Source organism: Oncorhynchus mykiss, chromosome 3 (assembly GCF_013265735.2).
Source record: "Oncorhynchus mykiss isolate Arlee chromosome 3, USDA_OmykA_1.1, whole genome shotgun sequence".
NCBI lineage: Eukaryota > Metazoa > Chordata > Actinopteri > Salmoniformes > Salmonidae > Oncorhynchus > Oncorhynchus mykiss.
In genome coordinates this window covers 55,046,479-55,068,072 of record NC_048567.1, presented here as the reverse complement: position 1 = coordinate 55,068,072, position 21,594 = coordinate 55,046,479, and the positions used below count along the sequence as shown (strand labels likewise).

Below are 21,594 nucleotides of genomic sequence, written 5' to 3'. Positions count from 1 at the left end.
CAGGCTGATACATTACCTTGTTCTGTCCTTATTCAAAGGTTAAGATCTGAAAGAATCCTTGAAAGAATGGATTAATCCAATGGCATGCCCTCATGGGCGAGGCAGGGTCCACCTGGCATCACCCAGCCACACCTCTCCAGCCTGGCATAGGATTGGGGAGGAGTTGTTCCTAACCACTGATACGGGGTCAGATATTATTTCATCTAACCCAATGGTTAACAGTAGGACTGGATGCAGGGTAGTCTCGTCCTAGATATGTGGTTAGGGCCAACTTCTACCTCGAGCCCTGGCATACAGCAGCCAATGGGATCCCTGCTCCATCTGTCAGAGCAAACCACTGAGTCCACACAAAGCCTGAGAAACCCACTCTCCCACCATCACCCCCACGCCCCCCATTCCTCCCTGCCTTTTTGGCAGCAGCCATTCCTCCAGGTCTTGTCCAGGAGAGAGCACTAAAGCTTTCCACCTGACAGACAGTAATCCACCGGGATCTGAGGCCCGCCGATGGGCCGGAACATGCCCGCCCACCGTGTGTGCGTGTGTGTGTGTGTGTTCGCCACTTTTTTTTTGTTCTCTGAAGTGGCAGAGAGGTTTCGGTGGTTTTTAGAGGGGCCTTGAGCCTCGCCGCTCTGTTGATTCCAAACTCCATTAAGTTCTTAATGTTGGACAGGCCAGAGTTGATCTCTTCTCTCTCCCTCTCCCTCTCTCTCTCTCTCTCTCTCTCTCTCTTTCTTTTCCCCTTCCCCCTCCCCCTTCCTAAATGGAACCCTCACACATTTCTTTCCCTAGGGGACACGGGGGTTCCAGGCATTGTAACCCTTTACGATTTTAAACAGATTTTCAGTGTGAGGTATTAACGACACCAAGTGTTTGTACTTGTATGCAATGAGTGAATGGAGGGGTTGACACATTCCTTCCCTTCTATTGGAAATATATCTACTGTAGTTACCAGAGGAATGAAAGCCCTGTAAAATGTCATTGGACTTTGAAACAATAACTCTGTATGTAAATTCTGTATGTAGTTTGCCGACATGACAAAAGATGTGTCCAAACATGGTTGGGAAAAACTGTTGCTCAGCCTTTATAGTTCCTGTCCTTATTCTCCTCCCAAGTCTCTCAGCAAGCTTCCCAAACAAGACGAGTACAAGTGTAACATAACTGTGTGTGTGTGGATGTAAGTGTGTGTGTGTGTGTGTGGGGGGGGGGGGGCACGTGCGTGTGTGTGTGCAGACTGTGTATTGCCTGACTCATTTGCCTGTGATTTGTATTGAGGAGAGGGCAAATTGAACCTGAGTGTCGACCGCGCTTAATTGTCATCGCCAATTAGTGCATTGTCAACGGCCACAATGGCTCAACTGTACCGAGTGGAACACGGTCCTTTGTGCTTCTCCAGTGGCCCGGGGGCCAGTCAAGACTCATTTAGGGCCTTGACAACAAGAGAAGAGAAATGCAATAAAAAAAAAAGATAGAAAACAAAAGGCGGTTTAAAGAGAAAAAGACGATTGGAGAGAGGAGGGGTGGAGAGAGGAGGGGTGGAGAGAGGAGGGGTGGAGAGAGGAGGGTTGGAGAGAGGAGGGGTGGAGAGAGGAGGGGTGGAGAGAGGAGGGGTGGAGAGAGGAGGGTTGGAGAGAGGAGGGGTGGAGAGAGGAGGGGTGGAGAGAGGAGGGGTGGAGAGAGGAGGGTTGGAGAGAGGAGGGGTGGAGAGAGGAGGGGTGGAGAGAGGAGGGGTGGAGAGAGGAGGGTTGGAGAGAGGAGGGGTGGAGAGAGGAGGGTTGGAGAGAGGAGGGGTGGAGAGAGGAGGGTTGGAGAGAGGAGGGGTGGAGAGAGGAGGGGTGGAGAGAGGAGGGGTGGAGAGAGGAGGGGTGGAGAGAGGAGGGTTGGAGAGAGGAGGGTTGGAGAGAGGCGGGGTGGAGAGAGGCGGGGTGGAGAGAGGAGGGTTGGAGAGAGGAGGGGTGGAGAGAGGAGGGTTGGAGAGAGGAGGGGTGGAGAGAGGAGGGGTGGAGAGAGGAGGGGTGGAGAGAGGAGGGGTGGAGAGAGGAGGGGTGGAGAGAGGAGGGGTGGAGAGAGGAGGGGTGGAGAGAGGAGGGGTGGAGAGAGGGTAGAGGGAGGAGGGTTGGAGAGAGGAGGGGTGGAGAGAGGAGGGTTGGAGAGAGGAGGGGTAGAGGGAGGAGGGGTGGAGAGAGGAGGGTTGGAGAGAGGAGGGGTGGAGAGAGGAGGGGTGGAGAGAGGAGGGGTGGAGAGAGGAGGGGTAGAGGGAGGAGGGGTGGAGAGAGGAGGGTTGGAGAGAGGAGGGGTGGAGAGAGGGTAGAGGGAGGAGGGTTGGAGAGAGGAGGGGTGGAGAGAGGAGGGGTGGAGAGAGGAGGGGTGGAGAGAGGGTAGAGGGAGGAGGGTTGGAGAGAGGAGGGGTGGAGAGAGGAGGGGTGGAGAGAGGAGGGGTGGAGAGAGGAGGGGTGGAGAGAGGAGGGGTGGAGAGAGGGTAGAGGGAGGAGTGTTGGAGAGAGGAGGGGTGGAGAGAGGAGGGGTGGAGAGAGGGTAGAGGGAGGAGTGTTGGAGAGAGGAGGGGTGGAGAGAGGAGGGGTGGAGAGAGGAGGGTTGGAGAGAGGAGGGGTGGAGAGAGGAGGGGTGGAGAGAGGAGGGGTGGAGAGAGGAGGGTTGGAGAGAGGAGGGGTGGAGAGAGGAGGGGTGGAGAGAGGAGGATTGGAGAGAGGAGGGGTGGAGAGAGGAGGGGTGGAGAGAGGAGGATTGGAGAGAGGAGGGGTGGAGAGAGGAGGGGTGGAGAGAGGAGGGTTGGAGAGAGGAGGGGTGGAGAGAGGAGGGGTAGAGGGAGGAGGGGTGGAGAGAGGAGGGTTGGAGAGAGGAGGGGTGGAGAGAGGAGGGGTAGAGGGAGGAGGGGTGGAGAGAGGAGGGTTGGAGAGAGGAGGGGTGGAGAGAGGAGGGGTAGAGGGAGGAGGGGTAGAGGGAGGAGGGGTGGAGAGAGGAGGGGTGGAGAGAGGAGGGGTGGAGAGAGGGTAGAGGGAGGAGGGTTGGAGAGAGGAGGGTTGGAGAGAGGAGGGGTGGAGAGAGGAGGGGTGGAGAGAGGAGGGGTGGAGAGAGGGTAGAGGGAGGAGGGGTGGAGAGAGGAGGGTTGGAGAGAGGAGGGGTGGAGATAGGAGGGGTGGAGAGAGGAGGGTTGGAGAGAGGAGGGGTGGAGAGAGGAGGGTTGGAGAGAGGAGGGGTGGAGAGAGGAGGGGTGGAGAGAGGAGGGTTGGAGAGAGGAGGGTTGGAGAGAGGAGGGGTGGAGAGAGGAGGGGTGGAGAGAGGAGGGTTGGAGAGAGGAGGGTTGGAGAGAGGAGGGTTGGAGAGAGGGTAGAGGGAGGAGGGGTGGAGAGAGGAGGGTTGGAGAGAGGGTAGAGGGAGGAGGGTTGGAGAGAGGGTAGAGGGAGGAGGGGTGGAGAGAGGAGGGGTGGAGAGAGGGTAGAGGGAGGAGGGGTGGAGAGAGGGTAGAGGGAGGAGGGGTGGAGAGAGGAGGGGTGGAGAGAGGGTAGAGGGAGGAGGGGTGGAGAGAGGAGGGGTGGAGAGAGGGTAGAGGGAGGAGGGGTAGAGGGTGGAGAGAGGGTAGAGGGAGGAGGGATGGAGAGAGGGTAGAGGGAGGAGGGGTGGAGAGGGTAGAGGGAAGAGGGGTCGAGAGAGGGTAGAGGGAAGAGGGGTGGAGAGAGGGTAGAGGGAGGAGGGGTGGAGAGAGGGTAGAGGGAAGAGGGGTGGAGAGAGGGTAGAGGGAAGAGGGGTGGAGAGAGGGAAGAGGGGTGGAGAGAGGGTAGAGGGAAGAGGGGTGGGTAGAGGGCGGAGGGGTGGAGAGAGGGTAGAGGGCGGAGGGGTGGAGAGAGGGTAGAGGGAGGAGGGGTGGAGAGGGTAGAGGGAGGAAGGGTGGAGAGAGGGTAGAGGGAGGAGGGGTGGAGAGAGGATAGAGGGCGGTGGGCAGCGGTAACATGGGATGGAACGCAAGGCTGAGGGTCCTTTTGAAAGGGGGAAGAGAGTATTGCTACAACCCCCCCTTACTAACCCTCCCCTTCTCTGACACACACATACACACAAACTGGCCCTCTGACATGGGGCAGCCACACAAAGGCACACAGGACTGCTGTTCTGGGTGACCTGGATCAGAGGAGAAAGAGTAGCTAGTACTTCTGCTCTCTACAGTTACAACTGTTGCCTTATGGTGCATTCTGACTGGGGCCTCTAGCATAGACCTATGTCCATGTGTAAAAGCCTATGAATCTAAACTAGGTCATTGCTCTGCTCAGTGCACGTTATCAAAAACATTGTGCTTTACTCAAGTGAGTAGCTACACTATTTTGATTGGTTGGGTCAGTTCCATTTTATTTCAATTAAGGAGATACAGTACATTGAAATTCCAATTCAATAATTTGAAAGAGGCCATTTATTTTCAATGATGATTTCTCCATTCCCGAAGTGGAATTCCAATCCACTTTCTCTAGTTTACTGAATAGAGATGGAGTTGACTCTAGCTCTGGTTGCTAATGGCTACTGATGTTTGCTGTGATTGTTGCTTTCTGTTTGACAGACAGGGAAAGACAGTGATGGACTGCTACGAACACACAGCAGTTTAGCCATCTCTGACAGGAAAATTCAGTGACTTCCCCAGGTAGACGCTAAATTCCCACAGCAGCACCCTAACCAACACCAACCCAACCCTCTCTACAACATGTCACACCACTCTCAGTCTAGTGATGCTCTCTTTTCCCTCTGACTAAAGGTTTGAACTGGTTTGAAGTCATTTATAGGGCCCAGGCTCATGGATAGAGTCACATAGCAGGATATACTCCTGGCCCCAGGTATGTGTTATAAATAGGGCCAGGGATGTTTTCCTAACCATGTTAACTGACCAGGAAAAACTCATGTCCTAGCTGAGGCTCCTCACTGTATGTCAACACTAAACAACACTGAAAATACTACTGTTATTCAAAACACTCAAACTGTTATAGAAGTGGGGATTGGAGTTACATAATCTTATCACACAAAAAGTGGGATTTACACATGATTGTAGGTCCCTAAATGTGGGATTATAATTGTTTTGAGTAATTATGTCCGGTATTGTGTAACCCTGACCTCATGTCTATGTATACTGTATAAAGGTTAAATCAGAGAGTGGGAGGGGGAGTGGAGACAGGAAAATGAGAATGCATTTACAAATGTAACATTGTGTGATTAGTCTTTTGTGTGTTTGTGTGTGTGTCTATGGAGAAGGCTGAATGAGGAGCAGGATAAAGGCTTTTGTGTAGACACCTGTACGGGCACGTAGGCTCATCCCTGGCCCTGGAAAGAGAGAGGGAGGTGGTGAAGGAGAGAGGGGAGGGAGGGGAGGGAGGGGGACGGAAAAGCCAGCGAGCGGAGCATTGTGCCACAGATTTTGCCACAACACTCAATTTTACTCACATACCCAAGCTAACTGATATGGAACCCACAATCTTTACTGTGTGTGTTTTGTAGGTGAGCTCAGGTTGTTATTTTGATTCCAAAGAAATCAGAAGACCTAAATAAACTGACCTGTGATTAGATGTTGTGTCCAATCTCTGAGCAGCTCCGCCTGTGTGGTCAATTGTTGATTAGGTTTGCCTAGCTGTCAGATTGGTTGATATGCTGTGCTCTGTAACCCGTGGTTACCAGACTGGTCAATGATGCAGGTCAGGGTTTGTTTGAATGTGTCAAGTCTTAGTCAAACATCTCAGGTACCAGGGAAATTTAGCAAGAGTGACCCAGCGTGTGTGTTTTTGTGTGTGTGAGGTTTAGTGTGTGTGTGTGTGTTTGTCACAGGTTTTTATAAAGTAAAAAAAACAAAAAACATTTAACCTTTATTTAACTAGGCAAGTCAGTTAAGAACAAATTCTTCTTTACAATGACAGCCTGCCCCGGCCAAACCCTAACCCAGACGACGCTGGGCCAAATGTGCGCCGCCCTATGAGACTCCCAACCACGGCCGGATGTGATACAGCTTGGATTCAAACTAGGGACTGCACAGTAGTGACGCCTTTTGCACTGAGATGCAGTGCCTTAGACCGCTGCGCCACTCGGGAGCAGTCTTTTGATACCAGAGTCTTTCAGGAATGTGGTCCTTTCTATTGACTCATTTATCTTGGTAACATGCAGTTTATCCAATAGAATCTGGGTGTTAACAGGCAATAGAAACACTTGACTTGGCAGTTAAGAAAGACACAGTCAGTCAGACAGACACATAGTCACATTTGTGCACATACACACACAAACACACACACACCCTGCAAGACCTTTGGACTTCAGAAAGCCTCAGCACCTCTGTGTCACCTGGGCAGGAAATGTGTGTGTGTGTATCAACCCTATCCTGTATGAATGTTCCCTGACCTTAAAGAGACAGGTCAAAAGAAAACAAGCTGAGTGAAACCATGGGCTACGTCCCAAATGGCACCTTATTTCCTATATAGTGCACCACTTTTGACCAGGGCCCAAAAGTAGTGCACTATACAGGGAATAGGGTGCCATTTGGGACACAGACATGCTTTGTGGAGGGGCCTTCCATGTGATCACAGTGTATGTCTTGCCTGTTGGACCCATTGTCATGAATGTTTAGACTCACTCCTGCTAGGTCAACACACTCACAAAGCACGGCTGTTGTTTACCTTACCTATATGCCTAATTATTTACTTTACCTATATGCCTACCCTCCCTCCCTACCACAGGAGGCTGCTGAGGGGAGGACGGCTAATAATAATGGCCGGAACGGAGCTGATGGAATGGCATTAAACATGTATTTGACACCATTCCACTTATTCTGCTCCAGCCAGTGGATGACCCCGCCTTCCGCAGTTAAGGTGCCACCAACCTCCTGTGCTACCTACCTGCCTCCCTACCCAGCCTGGTCTCATAGACTAGACATAACATAGTAAACATAAATCTGGGACACTCAAATTAGTAAGATATGTTACATTTGGTATGGTTACATAAGACAGAAGGTTGCTTAAGGCAAAAACGAAAGGAGGGTGGTTGGGTGGACATATATAATGTGAACGTCTAGCAACCCAAAGGTTGCGTGTTCGAATCTTATCATGAACAACTTTTCCCTAACCTTAACCATTTAACCTAACTCCTAACCCTATCCTTAACACTAACCTGAACCCAACTCCTAACCCTAACCTTAACGCTAACCTTATCCCCTAACCCAGGTATTCCCGTCGGGGGTACACCAAATAAAATGTGATACACATTTAATTTTTTTATAATAAAAAAATCTTCACATTTTCAAATAGTACATTTATATTTTCCAGCTATAGATTTGGGTGAGGTTTTTTTCTTGCCTGAGTAGCCTCGTTTCACTGCCAAAAATCAAATTAAACCATCTAGTGTTCAGCAAAATAACAACACAATGTCAAATACAGGTAGCCTAGTCAAATAATTATCATCCAATCACATTAAACTTTACTCTCTCACAGGAAACCTTCACTCTTGAGCAGACATTTAGAAACATGACAATTTGAAAAATAAGCAACTGTAGTTTTTTGAGCGAGAATCAAGACGACTTTCGAGTAGTAAGACATATATAAAAACAACAGATACCATTAATAAGAAGGGTCTTATATGATGAGCTACCGAGTGGCTAGGACAGGCAAGCCCCATCCTTTGTGGAGCACTTAATTCTTCCTGCTACCGCGGATATGGCTGGGACAATGCTGGGGGAAAAGACCAAAAAAACTATACAGACAATGTCTTCATCTAACAACACTGTTTCACGATGCATCAGTGACATGGCAGGAGATGTTTTGAAAGAATTTCTGCTGTGCATACAAGCCAGTGTATTGAATGTGCGGGACAAAATTGAGACTTTAATTAAGAAGTTGGAGCTCTTTTCTGCCTGCATTAACAAGGACAACACACAGGTCTTTCCATCATTGTATGATTTATTTGTGTGCAAATTAACTCAAGCTTACAGACAATGTCAAATGTGATATAGCGAAGAACCTGAGTGAGATGGGTGCGCAATTACGCAGGTACTTTCCCAAAACGTACGACACAAACAACTGGATTCGTTATCCCTTTCATGCCCTGCCTCCAGTCCCCTTACTGATATCTGAACAAGAAAGCCTCATCGAAATTGCTACAAGCGATTCTGTGAAAATGTAATTTAATCATAAGCCACTGCCAGATTTCTGGATAGGGCTACGCTCAGAGTTTCATGCCTTGGCAAATTGTGTTGTTATTAAGACACTGATGCCCTTTGCAACCACGTACCTACAGTTGAAGTTGGAAGTTTACATACACTTAGGTTGGAGTCATTAAAACTCCTTTTTCAACCACTCCACACATTTCTTGTTAACAAACTATAGTTTTGGCAAGTCTGTTAGGACATCTACTTTGTGCATGACACAAGTCATTTTTCCAACAATTGTTTACAGACAGATCGTTTCACTTATAATTCACTGTATCACAATTCCAGTGGGTCAGAAGTTTACATACACAATGTTGACTGTGCCTTTAAACAGCTTGGAAAATTCCAGAAAATTATGTTATGGCTTTAGAAGCTTCTGATAGGCTAATTGACATAATTTGAGTCAATTGGAGGTGTACCTGTGGATGTATTTCAAGGCTTACCTTCAAACTCAGTGCCTCTTTGCTTGACATCATGGGAAAATAAAAAGAAATCAGACAAGACCTCAGAAAGAAAATTGCGGACCTCCAAGTCTGGTTCATCCTTGGGAGCAATTTACAAATGCTTGAAGCTACCACGTTCATCTGTACAAACCATAGTACACAAGTGTAAACAACATGGGACCACGCAGTCGTAATACCGCTCAGGAAGGAGACGCTTTCTGTCTCCTAGAGATGAACATACTTTGGTGTAAAAAGTGCAAATCAATCACAGAACAACAGCAAATGACATTGTGAAGATGCTGGAGGAAACAGGTACAAAAGTATCTATATCCACAGTAAAACGAGTCCTATGTCGACATAACCTGAAAGGCCGCTCAGCAAGGAAGAAGCCACTGCTCCAAAACCGCCATAAAAAAAGCCAGACTACGGTTTGCAACTGCACATGGGGACAAAGATCCTACTTTTTGGAGAAATGTCCTCTGGTCTGATGAAACAAAAATATAACTGTTTGGCCATAATGATCATTGTTATGTTTGGAGGAAAAAGGGGGAGGCTTGCAAGCCGAAGAACACCATCCCAACCGTGAAGCATGGGGGTGGCAGCATCATGTTGTGGGGGTGCATTGCTGCAAGAGGGACTGGTGCACTTAACAAAAGGAAGGCAATGCTACCAAATACTAATTAAGTGTATGTAAACTTCTGACCCACTGGGGGTGTGATGAAATAAATAAATGCTGAAATAAATCATTCTCTCTACTATTATTCTTACATTTCACATTCTTAAAATAAAGTGGTGATCCTAACTGACCTACGACAGGGAATTTTTACTAGGATTAAATGTCAGGAATTGTGAAAAACTGAACTAAATGTATTTGGCTGAGGTGTATGCAAACTTCCGACTTCAACTGTATGTGTGGAGTCTCGGCCCTCACTAGCATGAAAACTAAATACAGGCACAGACGGTGTGTGGAAATGATTTAAGACTGAGACTCTCTCCAATACAACCCAACATTGCAGAGTTGTGTGCATCCTTTCAAGCACACCCATCTCATTAACCTGTGGTGAGTTATTCAACCTTTTTGATGAACAAATAAGGTTTTATATGTAAGATGGCTAAATAAAGAGCGAAATGATTGATTATTATTATATTATTATTTGTGCCCTGGTCCTATTTCCCACGTGCCGGTTTGTGACAAAAACTCACACTCATTCTTATGTTTAATAAATGTATCGTATAGTGTGTGTGTGGCAGGACTACAGTGATGGCAAAAAACAGCATTTGAGAGTGAACTGACCCTGATGCTAGAGGGGGTACGCAGCTGGAGGTTGAATGTTTGAAGGGGTAAACGTTTTTGAAGCACTGCCTTAACCCTTATCCTAGCTAACGTTAGCGTTAGCCACCTAGCAAATTGCAATTTGTAACATATCAATTCACAACATATCACAAGAATTGTAATTTGTAACATATCATACGAAATGGATGATGGACATCCACAAATTAATACATACCATACTAAATTGAGTTTCCTGGATTTACATACAGAATAATAGGGAATTCTCTGAGACCAGGCTGCCCTTTTTTTTAACTAGGCAAGTCAGTTAAGAACATTTTCTTACTTACAATGACAGCCTAGGACCAGTGGGTTAAGTGCCTTGTTCAGGGGCAAAACGACAGATTTTTACCTTGTCAGCTTGGGGATTCAATCTAGCAACCTTTCGGTTACTGGCACAACGCTCTAACCACTAGGCTACCTGCCAACCCTACCTACCTATCTACTCCCCTACTTCCCTACCTACTTCGGCCAGCACTAACTGAGAATTCAGGATGTTAACAATTGGACATGTCCAATAATGCAGGGCCTCGAGGTGGGTCCTTGTGGTCCTCTGTAGCTCAGTTCGCAGAGCATGTCTTTGGCGCTATTTTACTCATGCTAGGCTGTCCTCCATGTCCAATCACCATCTCCATGTCCATGTTTCAAAAGCCAATCATGTATAGCTTCTCATTCTTTGGAAGAAGGACTCAGCCTATAGCGCTGTTCCATCTTTTGAAAGATGGAGGGGTGCGATGCTATTGGTTGACTCAGCCAGACAGAACTGTAGCTAGCTAGCTACTGTAGATAATTGTCTCCAACTTTCTCCTAAATTATCAGCTTTTCATACCACAAGGTAAGATTAAACACCATACTGTAATGGTGATATTAACCAGAGCCAACTTGTTTTCCAACAGTAGAAGTTAAATAGCAACCGCCAACTTGTGGCTATCAATAGTTGCTCCTTAGCCGCTGGTAACGGTACAGTAAAGTTACAGTAACTCTAGCATTAGTTTTCATAAGTAAGAGAACTCTCAAAGTTGGTGAGATCTAAAATATAATACAATCTGCTAACGTTAAGTTATTGCCCGTTTTAGTAAATGCTATTCTGCTAGCTAAATTTATTAGCTATCTAGCTAACGTTTGCAATCTATGTAAACAGGTATGGTCACGCGTTACATTTTGACTTTTTTTTTGCTAGCTAAGTTAGCTATTATGCCAGCTAAGTTAGATAATGCTTTGATATCCAGGGGATGAACTTTGTTCTAGCCATAGCTAACATATACTTTATACCAAAGTATTTGTTTAGGAATTAAAACAGTCAGTCCATGATATTTTATTTAACCAGGTAAGTCAGTTAAGAACAAATTCTTATTTAGAATGATGGCCTACCCCAGATGACGCTGGGCCAAACACGGATGGTTGCGATACAGCCTGCAATTGAACCAGGGTCTGTAGTGACACCTCTAGCACTGAGATGCAGTGCCTTAGACCGCTGCACCATTCAGGAGCCTAGCTGATATAGCCTAAGTTGACTATTTGCCATGATGCTTGATTAGACAACTTGCTTGAATACTGACAAATTTCCCAATAACACCATGTATTCTTGTAGGCTGACTATATTAGCATAGTTTACATTAGGTTTGCTATGTCTTGCTAATTGTTCTTGAGGTAGTGTTATACATCCATCCTGTTGGTTTCAGATGTCTAAAAGAAGGGCTAGTTTAGCCAGCTAGTCCTAAGGAGGACTCCGGTACACTGCACACCATGTGCTTTTGTACTTTTTGTTCATCTAAAAAACATACTGTATTACTAGAAATAGCTGTCATTAAATATAGGCCTTTACTACTAATGAACAGCAACTTTATTATAATATTTGGCCATCAAATTGTCATTGCATATTGTAACAAAGAGTATACACAGTGTCAAAGTCCCAAGCTGTGATCTTGTCAACCAATCACAACAGGTTTTAACAAAAGTTCCAGAGAGAGGTAGAGTTCATCACCCCTTGACTCAAGTTTTTGTGTGTGGGGGATGGGTTGTGGGGTGAGCTACTTGAAAGTGCTGGGAGACGGTGAAGTCACCAGCAGGGGACTTCATAACAGGCTTCCTTATGTATTGTTACAGATTTGCAGAATTGCCCGATGCAGGTCCATGGACAACTCTTCTCTGGGGCCTTCAGAGATGTGTCTGTGGATTTCACCCCCAGGAGGTCAAATGAATAAAGCTTACAGGCTAAACGAACATGCATTCTCTTTTTGGATTTACTGAAATTAGATACCATACTCTAGTGTTGTCTCTGTATTTTTCCCCCTATGTTTGAAGCAGGTCTCCACCTACAGCTTCGCCAGTGCCTGTGTCTGTGTCCGCTGTTCAGACTCCTCCATTGAGGACTGCAATTGAACTTGTTGTCAATAGTAAATGTTACATTTCTTTTTTTTTTTACTATTTGGTTTTTCTCTCTCTTTTGCAGTTCAATAAGCAACGTTTTAGGGGGCTCTCGTATCTGCAGTAAGACCAAACCTTAACCTGGCAAGGAAGCCTTAAAAATAAATCTATTTAACCTTTATTTAACTAGGCAAGTCAGTTAAGAATGCCTGCTCATGTAAATCAAACACAGACTAACCTGTCAAAAGCTTGGCTTGTATTGATCTGTTTTTATAACGGTATAACCTTAAATAATCTTAATGGAACTACATACAGTGCCTTGCGAAAGTATTCGGCCCCCTTGAACTTTGCGACCTTTTGCCACATTTAAGGCTTCAAACATAAAGATATAAAACTGTATTTTTTTGTGAAGAATACAACAACAAGTGGGACACAATCATGAAGTGGAACGACATTTATTGGATATTTCAAACTTTTTTAACAAATCAAAAACTGAAAAATTGGGCGTGAAATTATTCAGCCCCCTTAAGTTAATACTTTGTAGCGCCACCCTTTGCTGCGATTTCAGCTGTAAGTCGCTTGGGGTATGTCTCTATCAGTTTTGCACATCGAGAGACTGACATTTTTTCCCATTCCTCCTTGCAAAACAGCTCGAGCTCAGTGAGGTTGGATGGAGAGCATTTGTGAACAGCAGTTTTCAGTTCTTTCCACAGATTCTCGATTGGATTCAGGTCTGGACTTTGACTTGGCCATTCCAACACCTGGATATGTATATTTTTGAACCATTCCATTGTAGATTTTGCTTTATGTTTTGGATCATTGTCTTGTTGGAAGACAAATCTCCGTCCCAGTCTCAGGTCTTTTGCAGACTCCATCAGGTTTTCTTCCAGAATGGTCCTGTATTTGGCTCCATCCATCTTCCCATCAATTTTAACCATCTTCCCTGTCCCTGCTGAAGAAAAGCAGGCCCAAACCATGATGCTGCCACCACCATGTTTGACAGTGGGGATGGTGTGTTCAGCTGTGTTGCTTTTACGCCAAACATAACGTTTTGCATTGTTGCCAAAAAGTTCAATTTTGGTTTCATCTGACCAGAGCACCTTCTTCCACATGTTTGGTGTGTCTCCCAGGTGGCTTGTGGCAAACTTTAAACGACACTTTTTATGGATATCTTTAAGAAATGGCTTTCTTCTTGCCACTCTTCCATAAAGGCCAGATTTGTGCAATATACGACTGATTGTTATCCTATGGACAGAGTCTCCCACCTCAGCTGTAGATCTCTGCAGTTCATCCAAAGTGATCATGGGCCTCTTGGCTGCATCTCTGATCAGTCTTCTCCTTGTATGAGCTGAAAGTTTAGAGGGACGGCCAGGTCTTGGTAGATTTGCAGTGGTCTGATACTCCTTCCATTTCAATATTATCGCTTGCACAGTGCTCCTTGGGATGTTTAAAGCTTGGGAAATCTTTTTGTATCCAAATCCGGCTTTAAACTTCTTCACAACAGTATCTCGGACCTGCCTGGTGTGTTCCTTGTTCTTCATGATGCTCTCTGCGCTTTTGACGGACCTCTGAGACTATCACAGTGCAGGTGCATTTATACGGAGACTTGATTACACACAGGTGGATTGTATTTATCATCATTAGTCATTTAGGTCAACATTGGATCATTCAGAGATCCTCACTGAACTTCTGGAGAGAGTTTGCTGCACTGAAAGTAAAGGGGCTGAATAATTTTGCACGCCCAATTTTTCAATTTTTGATTTGTTAAAAAAGTTTGAAATATCCAATAAATGTCGTTCCACTTCATGATTGTGTCCCACTTGTTGTTGATTCTTCACAAAAAAATACAGTTTTATATATTTATGTTTGAAGCCTGAAATGTGGCAAAAGGTTGCAAAGTTCAAGGGAGCCGAATACTTTCGCAAGGCACTGTAGATGTCCGTAGCCCGGCCAAGTTGTCTACAGCCTCTCTGAGTGCCCCCACCCATGCTATGGCCTCTGTAAGTGCCCCCACCACTACACCGCGTCTGAGTACCCCAATCCCTGCACCCCTGTCTGTGAGTGGAATTGTACCTGCTACATCATACACTGTTGTCCTTTTAGAACTAATACCTAGAATTTACATCAATCAAACATGATGGAGAAAAACTATTGTGTGTCATGTTTGAAATATCGCATGACCATATTGTCGGTATTCATACACATCTTTTCCTTTAGCATTTCAGCATGATGTGCCTAGGAAGCCTGTTTGGGAAAATATTATATAGCTTAACCTGTCAAGAGCTTATTTGATTAATACTGTTTACCCTCAAATCATCTTCTACCATTTTCCCTTCCTCCTGGCCCTTCTCCAGCCCTGCTACAGCCTCTGTGAAGACCACCTTGCCTTTCTCCCAGACCCCATCTGCTACAGCCTCTGTGAAGACCACCTCGCCATTCTCCCAGACCCCATCTGCTACAGCCTCTGTGAAGACCATCTCGCCTTTCTCCCAGACCCCATCTGCTACATCCTCTGTGAAGACAATCACTCTGCTGTTTCTAATGGGCACCGCCAGCTCTTCTAGAGCTTCTAAGAGCTCTCCTCTGATAGAGCCTCTAAGAGCAACCTCAGTACATAACACGCTGTCATTTCTTAACTAATATTGTTATGAAAACTATGTGTCAGTGTTTTGATTTGATTAAGATATTGTGAGTAATCAGATTAATCTATTTTTGACTTGTTTTGCATTCAGTTGTCTTTGTCATTCTCAAGAGAGCTGATTGGTGGGTGGACAACCTGCTCAGGCAGACTGGGAAGGCCATACAGGACATGGACCTGACTCAGAGGAGACTGATATGCAGGACTATTCAATGGACCCCACAGTTGCTAGTCATCTGGATGGCTTCACTAACACCACCACTGCTGACTTCTCTGCTGCCAGGCCCACCCAAACTGCTCCCACTACAGTCCTGCTTCATCCTGTGTCAAGTCTGCTGCCACCAATACCTGGCCTGCTTCACTCACAGCCCAGTCTGCTGCCAGGCCCACCCAAACTGCTCCCACTACAATCCTGCTTCATCCTGTGTCAAGTCTGCTGCCACCAATACCTGGCCTGCTTCACTCACAGCCCAATCTGCTGCCACCAATACCTGGCCTGCTTCACTTACAGCCCAGTCTGCTGCCAGCCAACTCCACCCACGCAAAACAACTTGAGTGGCAACACGTCACTAGTTTCCATATAGACCCTACTGCAAGTTTCCATATAGACCCTGCTGCAAGTTTCCATATAGACCCTGCTCCAAGTTTCCATATAGACCCTGCTGTAAGTTTCCATATAGACCCTGCTGTAAGTTTCCATATAGACCCCGATGCAAGTTTCCATATAGACCCTGCTGCAAGTTTCCATATAGACCCTGCTCCAAGTTTCCATATAGACCCTGCTGTAAGTTTCCATATAGACCCTGCTGTAAGTTTCCATATATATACCCTGCTGTAGGTTTCCATATAGACCCTGCTGTAAGTTTCCATATAGACCCTGCTGTAAGTTTCCATATAGACCCTGCTGCAAGTTTCCATATAGACCCTGCTGTAAGTTTCCATATAGACCCTGCTGCAAGTTTCCATATAGAGCCTGCTGTAAGTTTCCATATAGACCCTGCTGCAAGTTTCCAAATAGACCCTGCTGCAAGTTTCCATATAGACCCTGCTGTAAGTTTCCATATAGACCCTGCTGCAAGTTTCCATATAGACCCTGCTGTAAGTTTCCATATAGACCCTGCTGCAAGTTTCCATATAGACCCTGCTGTAAGTTTCCATATAGACCCTGCTGCAAGTTTCCATATAGACTTCTATATATTATAATTATGCTACCATAATTGTTTAATTAATTTAGGTGATCTTAAATTCACCAATGTGAAAAATAACACTTTTGGAGACTATAGTGGTTGTTTAGAAATGTTATTTCTGGCCAAGGCGGGATTGAACTGGGGACCTTAGGGTCCACTCTTCCCCTTCCTCTCCCCTCCCCTTAACTTATTATTGTTCCCCAGCTTTGGCGCTTGCAACACCAGGATAGTGGGTTTGATTCCCGGGACCACCCGTATGTAGGAATGTACGCACGCATGACTGTAAGTCGTTTTGGATAAAAGCGTCTACTAAATGGCATATATTATATTATTATTATATGAATTCGTTTTTCCTGACCATGTGCAAAGCTGAGACTGAACCTAGGGGCCTATAGGAAGTGATGTCAAGGGGATGTAGTTCATTTTTCTGCAGGTGTGTGTTGATCATTCAGGCTGCATTTTAATAGCGAAGCAGACGAGTTTCATGCCACTTCATTCCTTTGCTGGAATAGGCCCTTAGGGTAAACACATACACTATACAGGGACCCATGAATACACACACACACACACACACCCTCTCCAAGACAATCCCCACCCTTCATTTGTCCCTACATTGACTATTTTTCTATTTGTTTGACCCACGGTGCATATACATATACAACCTGCTGGCTGCACACATGCATTGTGTGAAATCCTGTATTAAGACTACACTACAGGGTCTTGCTGCCATCATCTGGGTCACAAGTTCACATACTGAGGGTATGTAGGCTACATTTCCCCACATACTACTCAAAAGGTTGTATTCATCGCACAGTATACATCTAGAGTAGGGCATATTTGGTGTGTGTTATCATACTTTCTTTTTTTCACCATCACACTTTTCCTTGAAGTGCAGGTGCGTTATGTCTCCAAATGCCACCTGTCCCTTCACATCCGGTGAGCTACATCTTGGTCCATAAATGAACTGATTTGGTCAGTATTGTCGCCCACAGCTCAGGTCCTGATTGGCACAAAAGGTACAAAGGGCGCGGCGTTGAAGTGCGAGTAGGCGTGGTAAAACTATCCAAACAGTCCTGGGTAATGAAACCGAGTGCTCGAGGACTGGCGCTCTGGATGAGGTGGGCGTTCTGTAGCGGGACGAGAGGGGTCTCCTGAGTTATTTCGGCTCGAGCGCAGTGAGATGTGTAGCGCAACACAGTGATACCTGCTAATATCATTGGATACAAATTTGGAAAACAAGTGCTTTAGTTTGGAATAAAACGTCTTTGTGGTTATCCAAGTGATCGGACAAAGGCAAGCGTAACAAGTTTCCCAAACTTTAGATAGAGAGGAGTGTAAACCTGTTTTCTACCTCTACATTAGGAACCCGAGAGCTGCTGCATAAAGAGTGGATTCTGTTTTTGTTGGATTTTAATCTGGACTTCAAATTAAACACATTATTTTCCTAAAATTTCTTCAAATATTTTTGCTTCCAACTGTTTTTATTGAGTAGAGAGCCTGTGACCGAGGCACGGGTGACTTCACCTGTCATGCGGAATACAAACTGTAGGAATATGAAATCGTTTCCGGATTAAGCCTGCGGTTACAGTTGTTACATTTATTGGCGCGTGACCTAACTGCAAGTAAAGAGGAAATTCAATTTTCAACTCATGTAATTGTAAAGCTCGGTGAATGATTTACAATTCGACCTCTTTAGACCCTCGACTTGGTGCTTTAGTCCATCTTTCGAAATCCTCACACATGTTTAATTGATTCGTTGGATTAAACAACAGTGAACGTTTATTTAGATTTTTCCCGGACCTTTACTGCATTTATAATCACCATGGTTCATTCGAAAGGTGCTCATGCTGTTGGAACATAAACTTGTGGTCTGGAATGAAACTTGTCGGTGATTTATAGAACAGAGGACTCTGGGCATGCTGCTGGAGCAATTACTCTCTCCTGGGATTTCATATTTCCGAGATGCAGTCATAAATTAAAGGAAGGACTGAGCTGAGAAAATACTCAAGTTCACAGCACACAGTGCAATTTTTCTACCTATATTTCTTTCTGGAAATATCCCACTTTCCAATGGCGACCACAGTAAAACCCCCGCTATGCGGTGTCGTCCGTTGGCTGCTCGTGCTGCTCCTCTCCCAGCTGCCCCGGCTCGCACAAACTGCCTCCAAGGATATAGTGTGTGAGCCCATCACGGTGCCCATGTGTAAGGGCATCGGATACAACCTCACCTACATGCCCAACCAGTTCAACCACGACACCCAGGAGGAGGTGGGCTTGGAGGTCCATCAGTTCTGGCCCCTGGTCCGCATCCACTGCTCCCCAGACCTGCTCTTCTTCCTGTGTTCCATGTACACCCCTATCTGTCTGCAGGACTACAAGAAGCCCCTGCCCCCCTGCCGCTCTGTATGTGAGCGGGCCAAGCGAGGCTGCTCCCCCCTCATGATCCAGTATGGTTTTGAGTGGCCAGAGAGGATGAGCTGTGAGCAGCTGCCTCAGCTGGGAGACGAGACTCTGTGTATGGACCAGAATAGTAGCGAGACCACCACCCTTTCCCCTCCCTTGCCCAAACCCACCCCCAAAGGCACCCGCCGAAGGCAGCCCGCCCCCAAGCCCCCCGCCCCCCAGGAGTGTGACCGCGACTGCCGTTGTCGGGACCCTCTGGTGCCTATCAAGAAAGACGCTCACCCCTTATACAACCGGGTCCACACTGGCCCTGTGGATAACTGTGCCCAGCCCTGCCACCACCCTTACTTCTCCCAGGACGAACGCACCTTCACCACCTTCTGGATCGGCCTGTGGTCCATCCTGTGCTTCGTCTCCACCCTGACCACTGTTGCCACCTTCCTCATCGACATGGAGCGCTTTCAGTACCCTGAGAGACCCATCATCTTCCTGGCTGCCTGCTACCTTTTTGTCTCCCTGGGCTACATTATACGACTAGTGGCAGGTCACGAGAGGGTGGCGTGCGCTGGGAGCGGAGACCAGCAGCACATCCTGTATGACACCACTGGCCCACCTCTGTGTACCCTGGTCTTCCTGCTCATCTACTTCTTCAGCATGGCCAGCTCCATCTGGTGGGTGGTGCTCTCCCTCACCTGGTTCCTGGCCGCGGGCATGAAGTGGGGCAACGAGGCGATTGCTGGTTACTCCCAGTACTTCCACCTGGCTGCCTGGCTGATCCCCAGCGTCAAGTCCATCGTGGTCCTCGCTCTGAGCTCTGTGGACGGAGACCCAGTGGTGGGGATCTGCTACGTGGGGAACCAGAGTCTGGAGAGTCTGCGGGGGTTTGTGTTAGCTCCCCTGGTGGTCTACCTCTTCACCGGCTCCCTGTTCCTCCTAGCGGGCTTTGTGTCTCTGTTCCGCATCCGCAGCATCATCAAACAGGGAGGGACCAAGACCGACAAACTGGAGAAGCTGATGATCAGGATTGGATTGTTCACGGTGCTTTACACAGTTCCTGCTACTATAGTAGTAGCCTGCCTGGTGTACGAGCAGCACTACAGGCCTGGGTGGGACCGGGCTCTATCCTGCTCGTGTCAGGCTGAGAGACAGAGGCTGGGCCTGGGGCCCGACTACGCCGTCTTCATGTTGAAATACTTCATGTGTCTGGTGGTGGGGATTACGTCTGGCGTGTGGATCTGGTCCGGAAAGACCCTGGAGTCATGGAGGAGGTTCACCGCTCGCTGCTGCCTCTGCTGGGCCTCCAAGCCCACCGCACCCCCCTCATTGTACAGCGAGGCCAGTACGGCCCTCACAGGACACCCCAGTGCGGCCCTGCCACCAGGGTCCTACCACAAACCTGCCCTGCCCTCACATGTGTGAACGGGACCCTAGAGGGTAGAGAGGCCACGAATGCACGTGTCCAGTGATAGCCCCCCTGTCATATGTGTGACTGGGAACGTGCCTCACCTGGAAATTGGACAAGATGGTGACTGTGATAAAAACACCATATACAGCTCTCTGGAAGGAAAAGGGACAGAGGACAAGGAGATAACCAAGTAATTCCACAGGTTCTAAATAGAACATTTATCGACCAACCAGCCTCACTAGCTCTTCTTGGAACATGAAGAACAGACACAAATGTGTTTTAACAGGAAAGAAATGGGACGTTTGTATCATATGAACTCTGTGGTACTTCCGATGCGCCGTGCTGCTTTGGTAAAGTACCACTACTTCAAAAGAGCCACTAGAACATTCTCTGAGAGGGGGAAAATGGAGATGTGTTTTTATGTGTATAAACCAGTACTCCTGTCAATCTATCTGGACCATTAGAGATGACTCATTATTTATTCCTGTATTCATTACCAGTCATACATTTGGACACACCTACTCATTCATGGGTTTAAAAAAAAAATATGACTATTTTCTACATTATAAAATAATAGTGATGACATCAAAACTATGAAATAACACATATGGAATCATGTAGTAAACAAAAAAGTGTTAAACAAATCAAAATATATTTTAGATTTTAGATTCTTCAAAGTAGTGACAGCTTTGCACACTCTTGGCATTCTCTCAATCGGCTTCACCTGGAATGCTTTTCCAACAGACTTAAAGGAGTTCCCACATATGCTGAGCTCTTGTTGGCTGCTTTTCCTTCAATGTTTGGTCCAACTCATCCCAAACCATCTCAATTGGGTTGAGGTTGGGTGATTGTGGAGGCCAGGTCATCTGATGCAGCACTCCCATCACTCTCTTTCTTGGTCCAACAGCCCTTACACAGCCTGGAGGTGTGTTGGGTCATTGTCCTGTTGAAAAACAAACGATAGTCCCACTAAGTGCAAACCAGATAGGATGGCGTATCACTGCAGAATGCTGTGCTAGCCATGCTGGTTAAGTGTGCCTTGAATTCTAAATAAATCACAGACAGTGTCACCAGAAAAGTACCACCACACCTCCGCTGTGCTTCACGGTGGGAACCACACGTGTGGAGATCTCATCCATTCACCTACTCTGCGTCTCACAATTTTGAGATGTGTCTGTTACTTGAACTCTGTGAAGCATTAATTTGGGCTGCAATTTCAGAGGCAGGTAACTCTAATGAACTTATCCTCTGCAGCAGAGGTAACTCTGGGTCTTCCTTTCCCGTGACGGTTCTCATGAGAGCCAGTTTCATCATTGTGCTTGATGGTTTTTGTGACTGCACTTGAAACTTGAAACGTTCAAAATTCTTGAAATTCCCCGGATTGACTGACCTTCATGTCTTAAAGTGATGATGGACTGTCATTTCACTTATCTTATTTTAGCTGTTCTTGCCATAATATGGACTTGGTCTGTTACCAAATAGGGCTATCTTCTGTATACCACCCCTACCTTGTCACAACACCACTGATTGGCTCAAACGCATTAAGGAGGAAAGAAATTCTACAAATTAACTTTTCACAAGGCACAACTGTTGATTGCAATAGTGACTACCTCATGAAGCTGGTTGAGAGAATGCCAAGAGTGTGCGA

The 21,594-nt window shown here is 46.6% G+C and overlaps 1 protein-coding gene across 1 annotated transcript; it reads left to right on the top strand.

The window, feature by feature from the left end:
* Positions 1 to 17,213: 17,213 nt before the first annotated feature.
* LOC110520226 (frizzled-5-like) lies at positions 17,214 to 20,555 on the top strand. Its single transcript, XM_021597393.2, has one exon. It carries the CDS (start codon positions 18,209 to 18,211, stop codon positions 19,958 to 19,960), a length of 1,752 nt encoding a protein of 583 aa, XP_021453068.1. The 5' UTR covers positions 17,214 to 18,208; the 3' UTR covers positions 19,961 to 20,555.
* Positions 20,556 to 21,594: the final 1,039 nt, after the last annotated feature.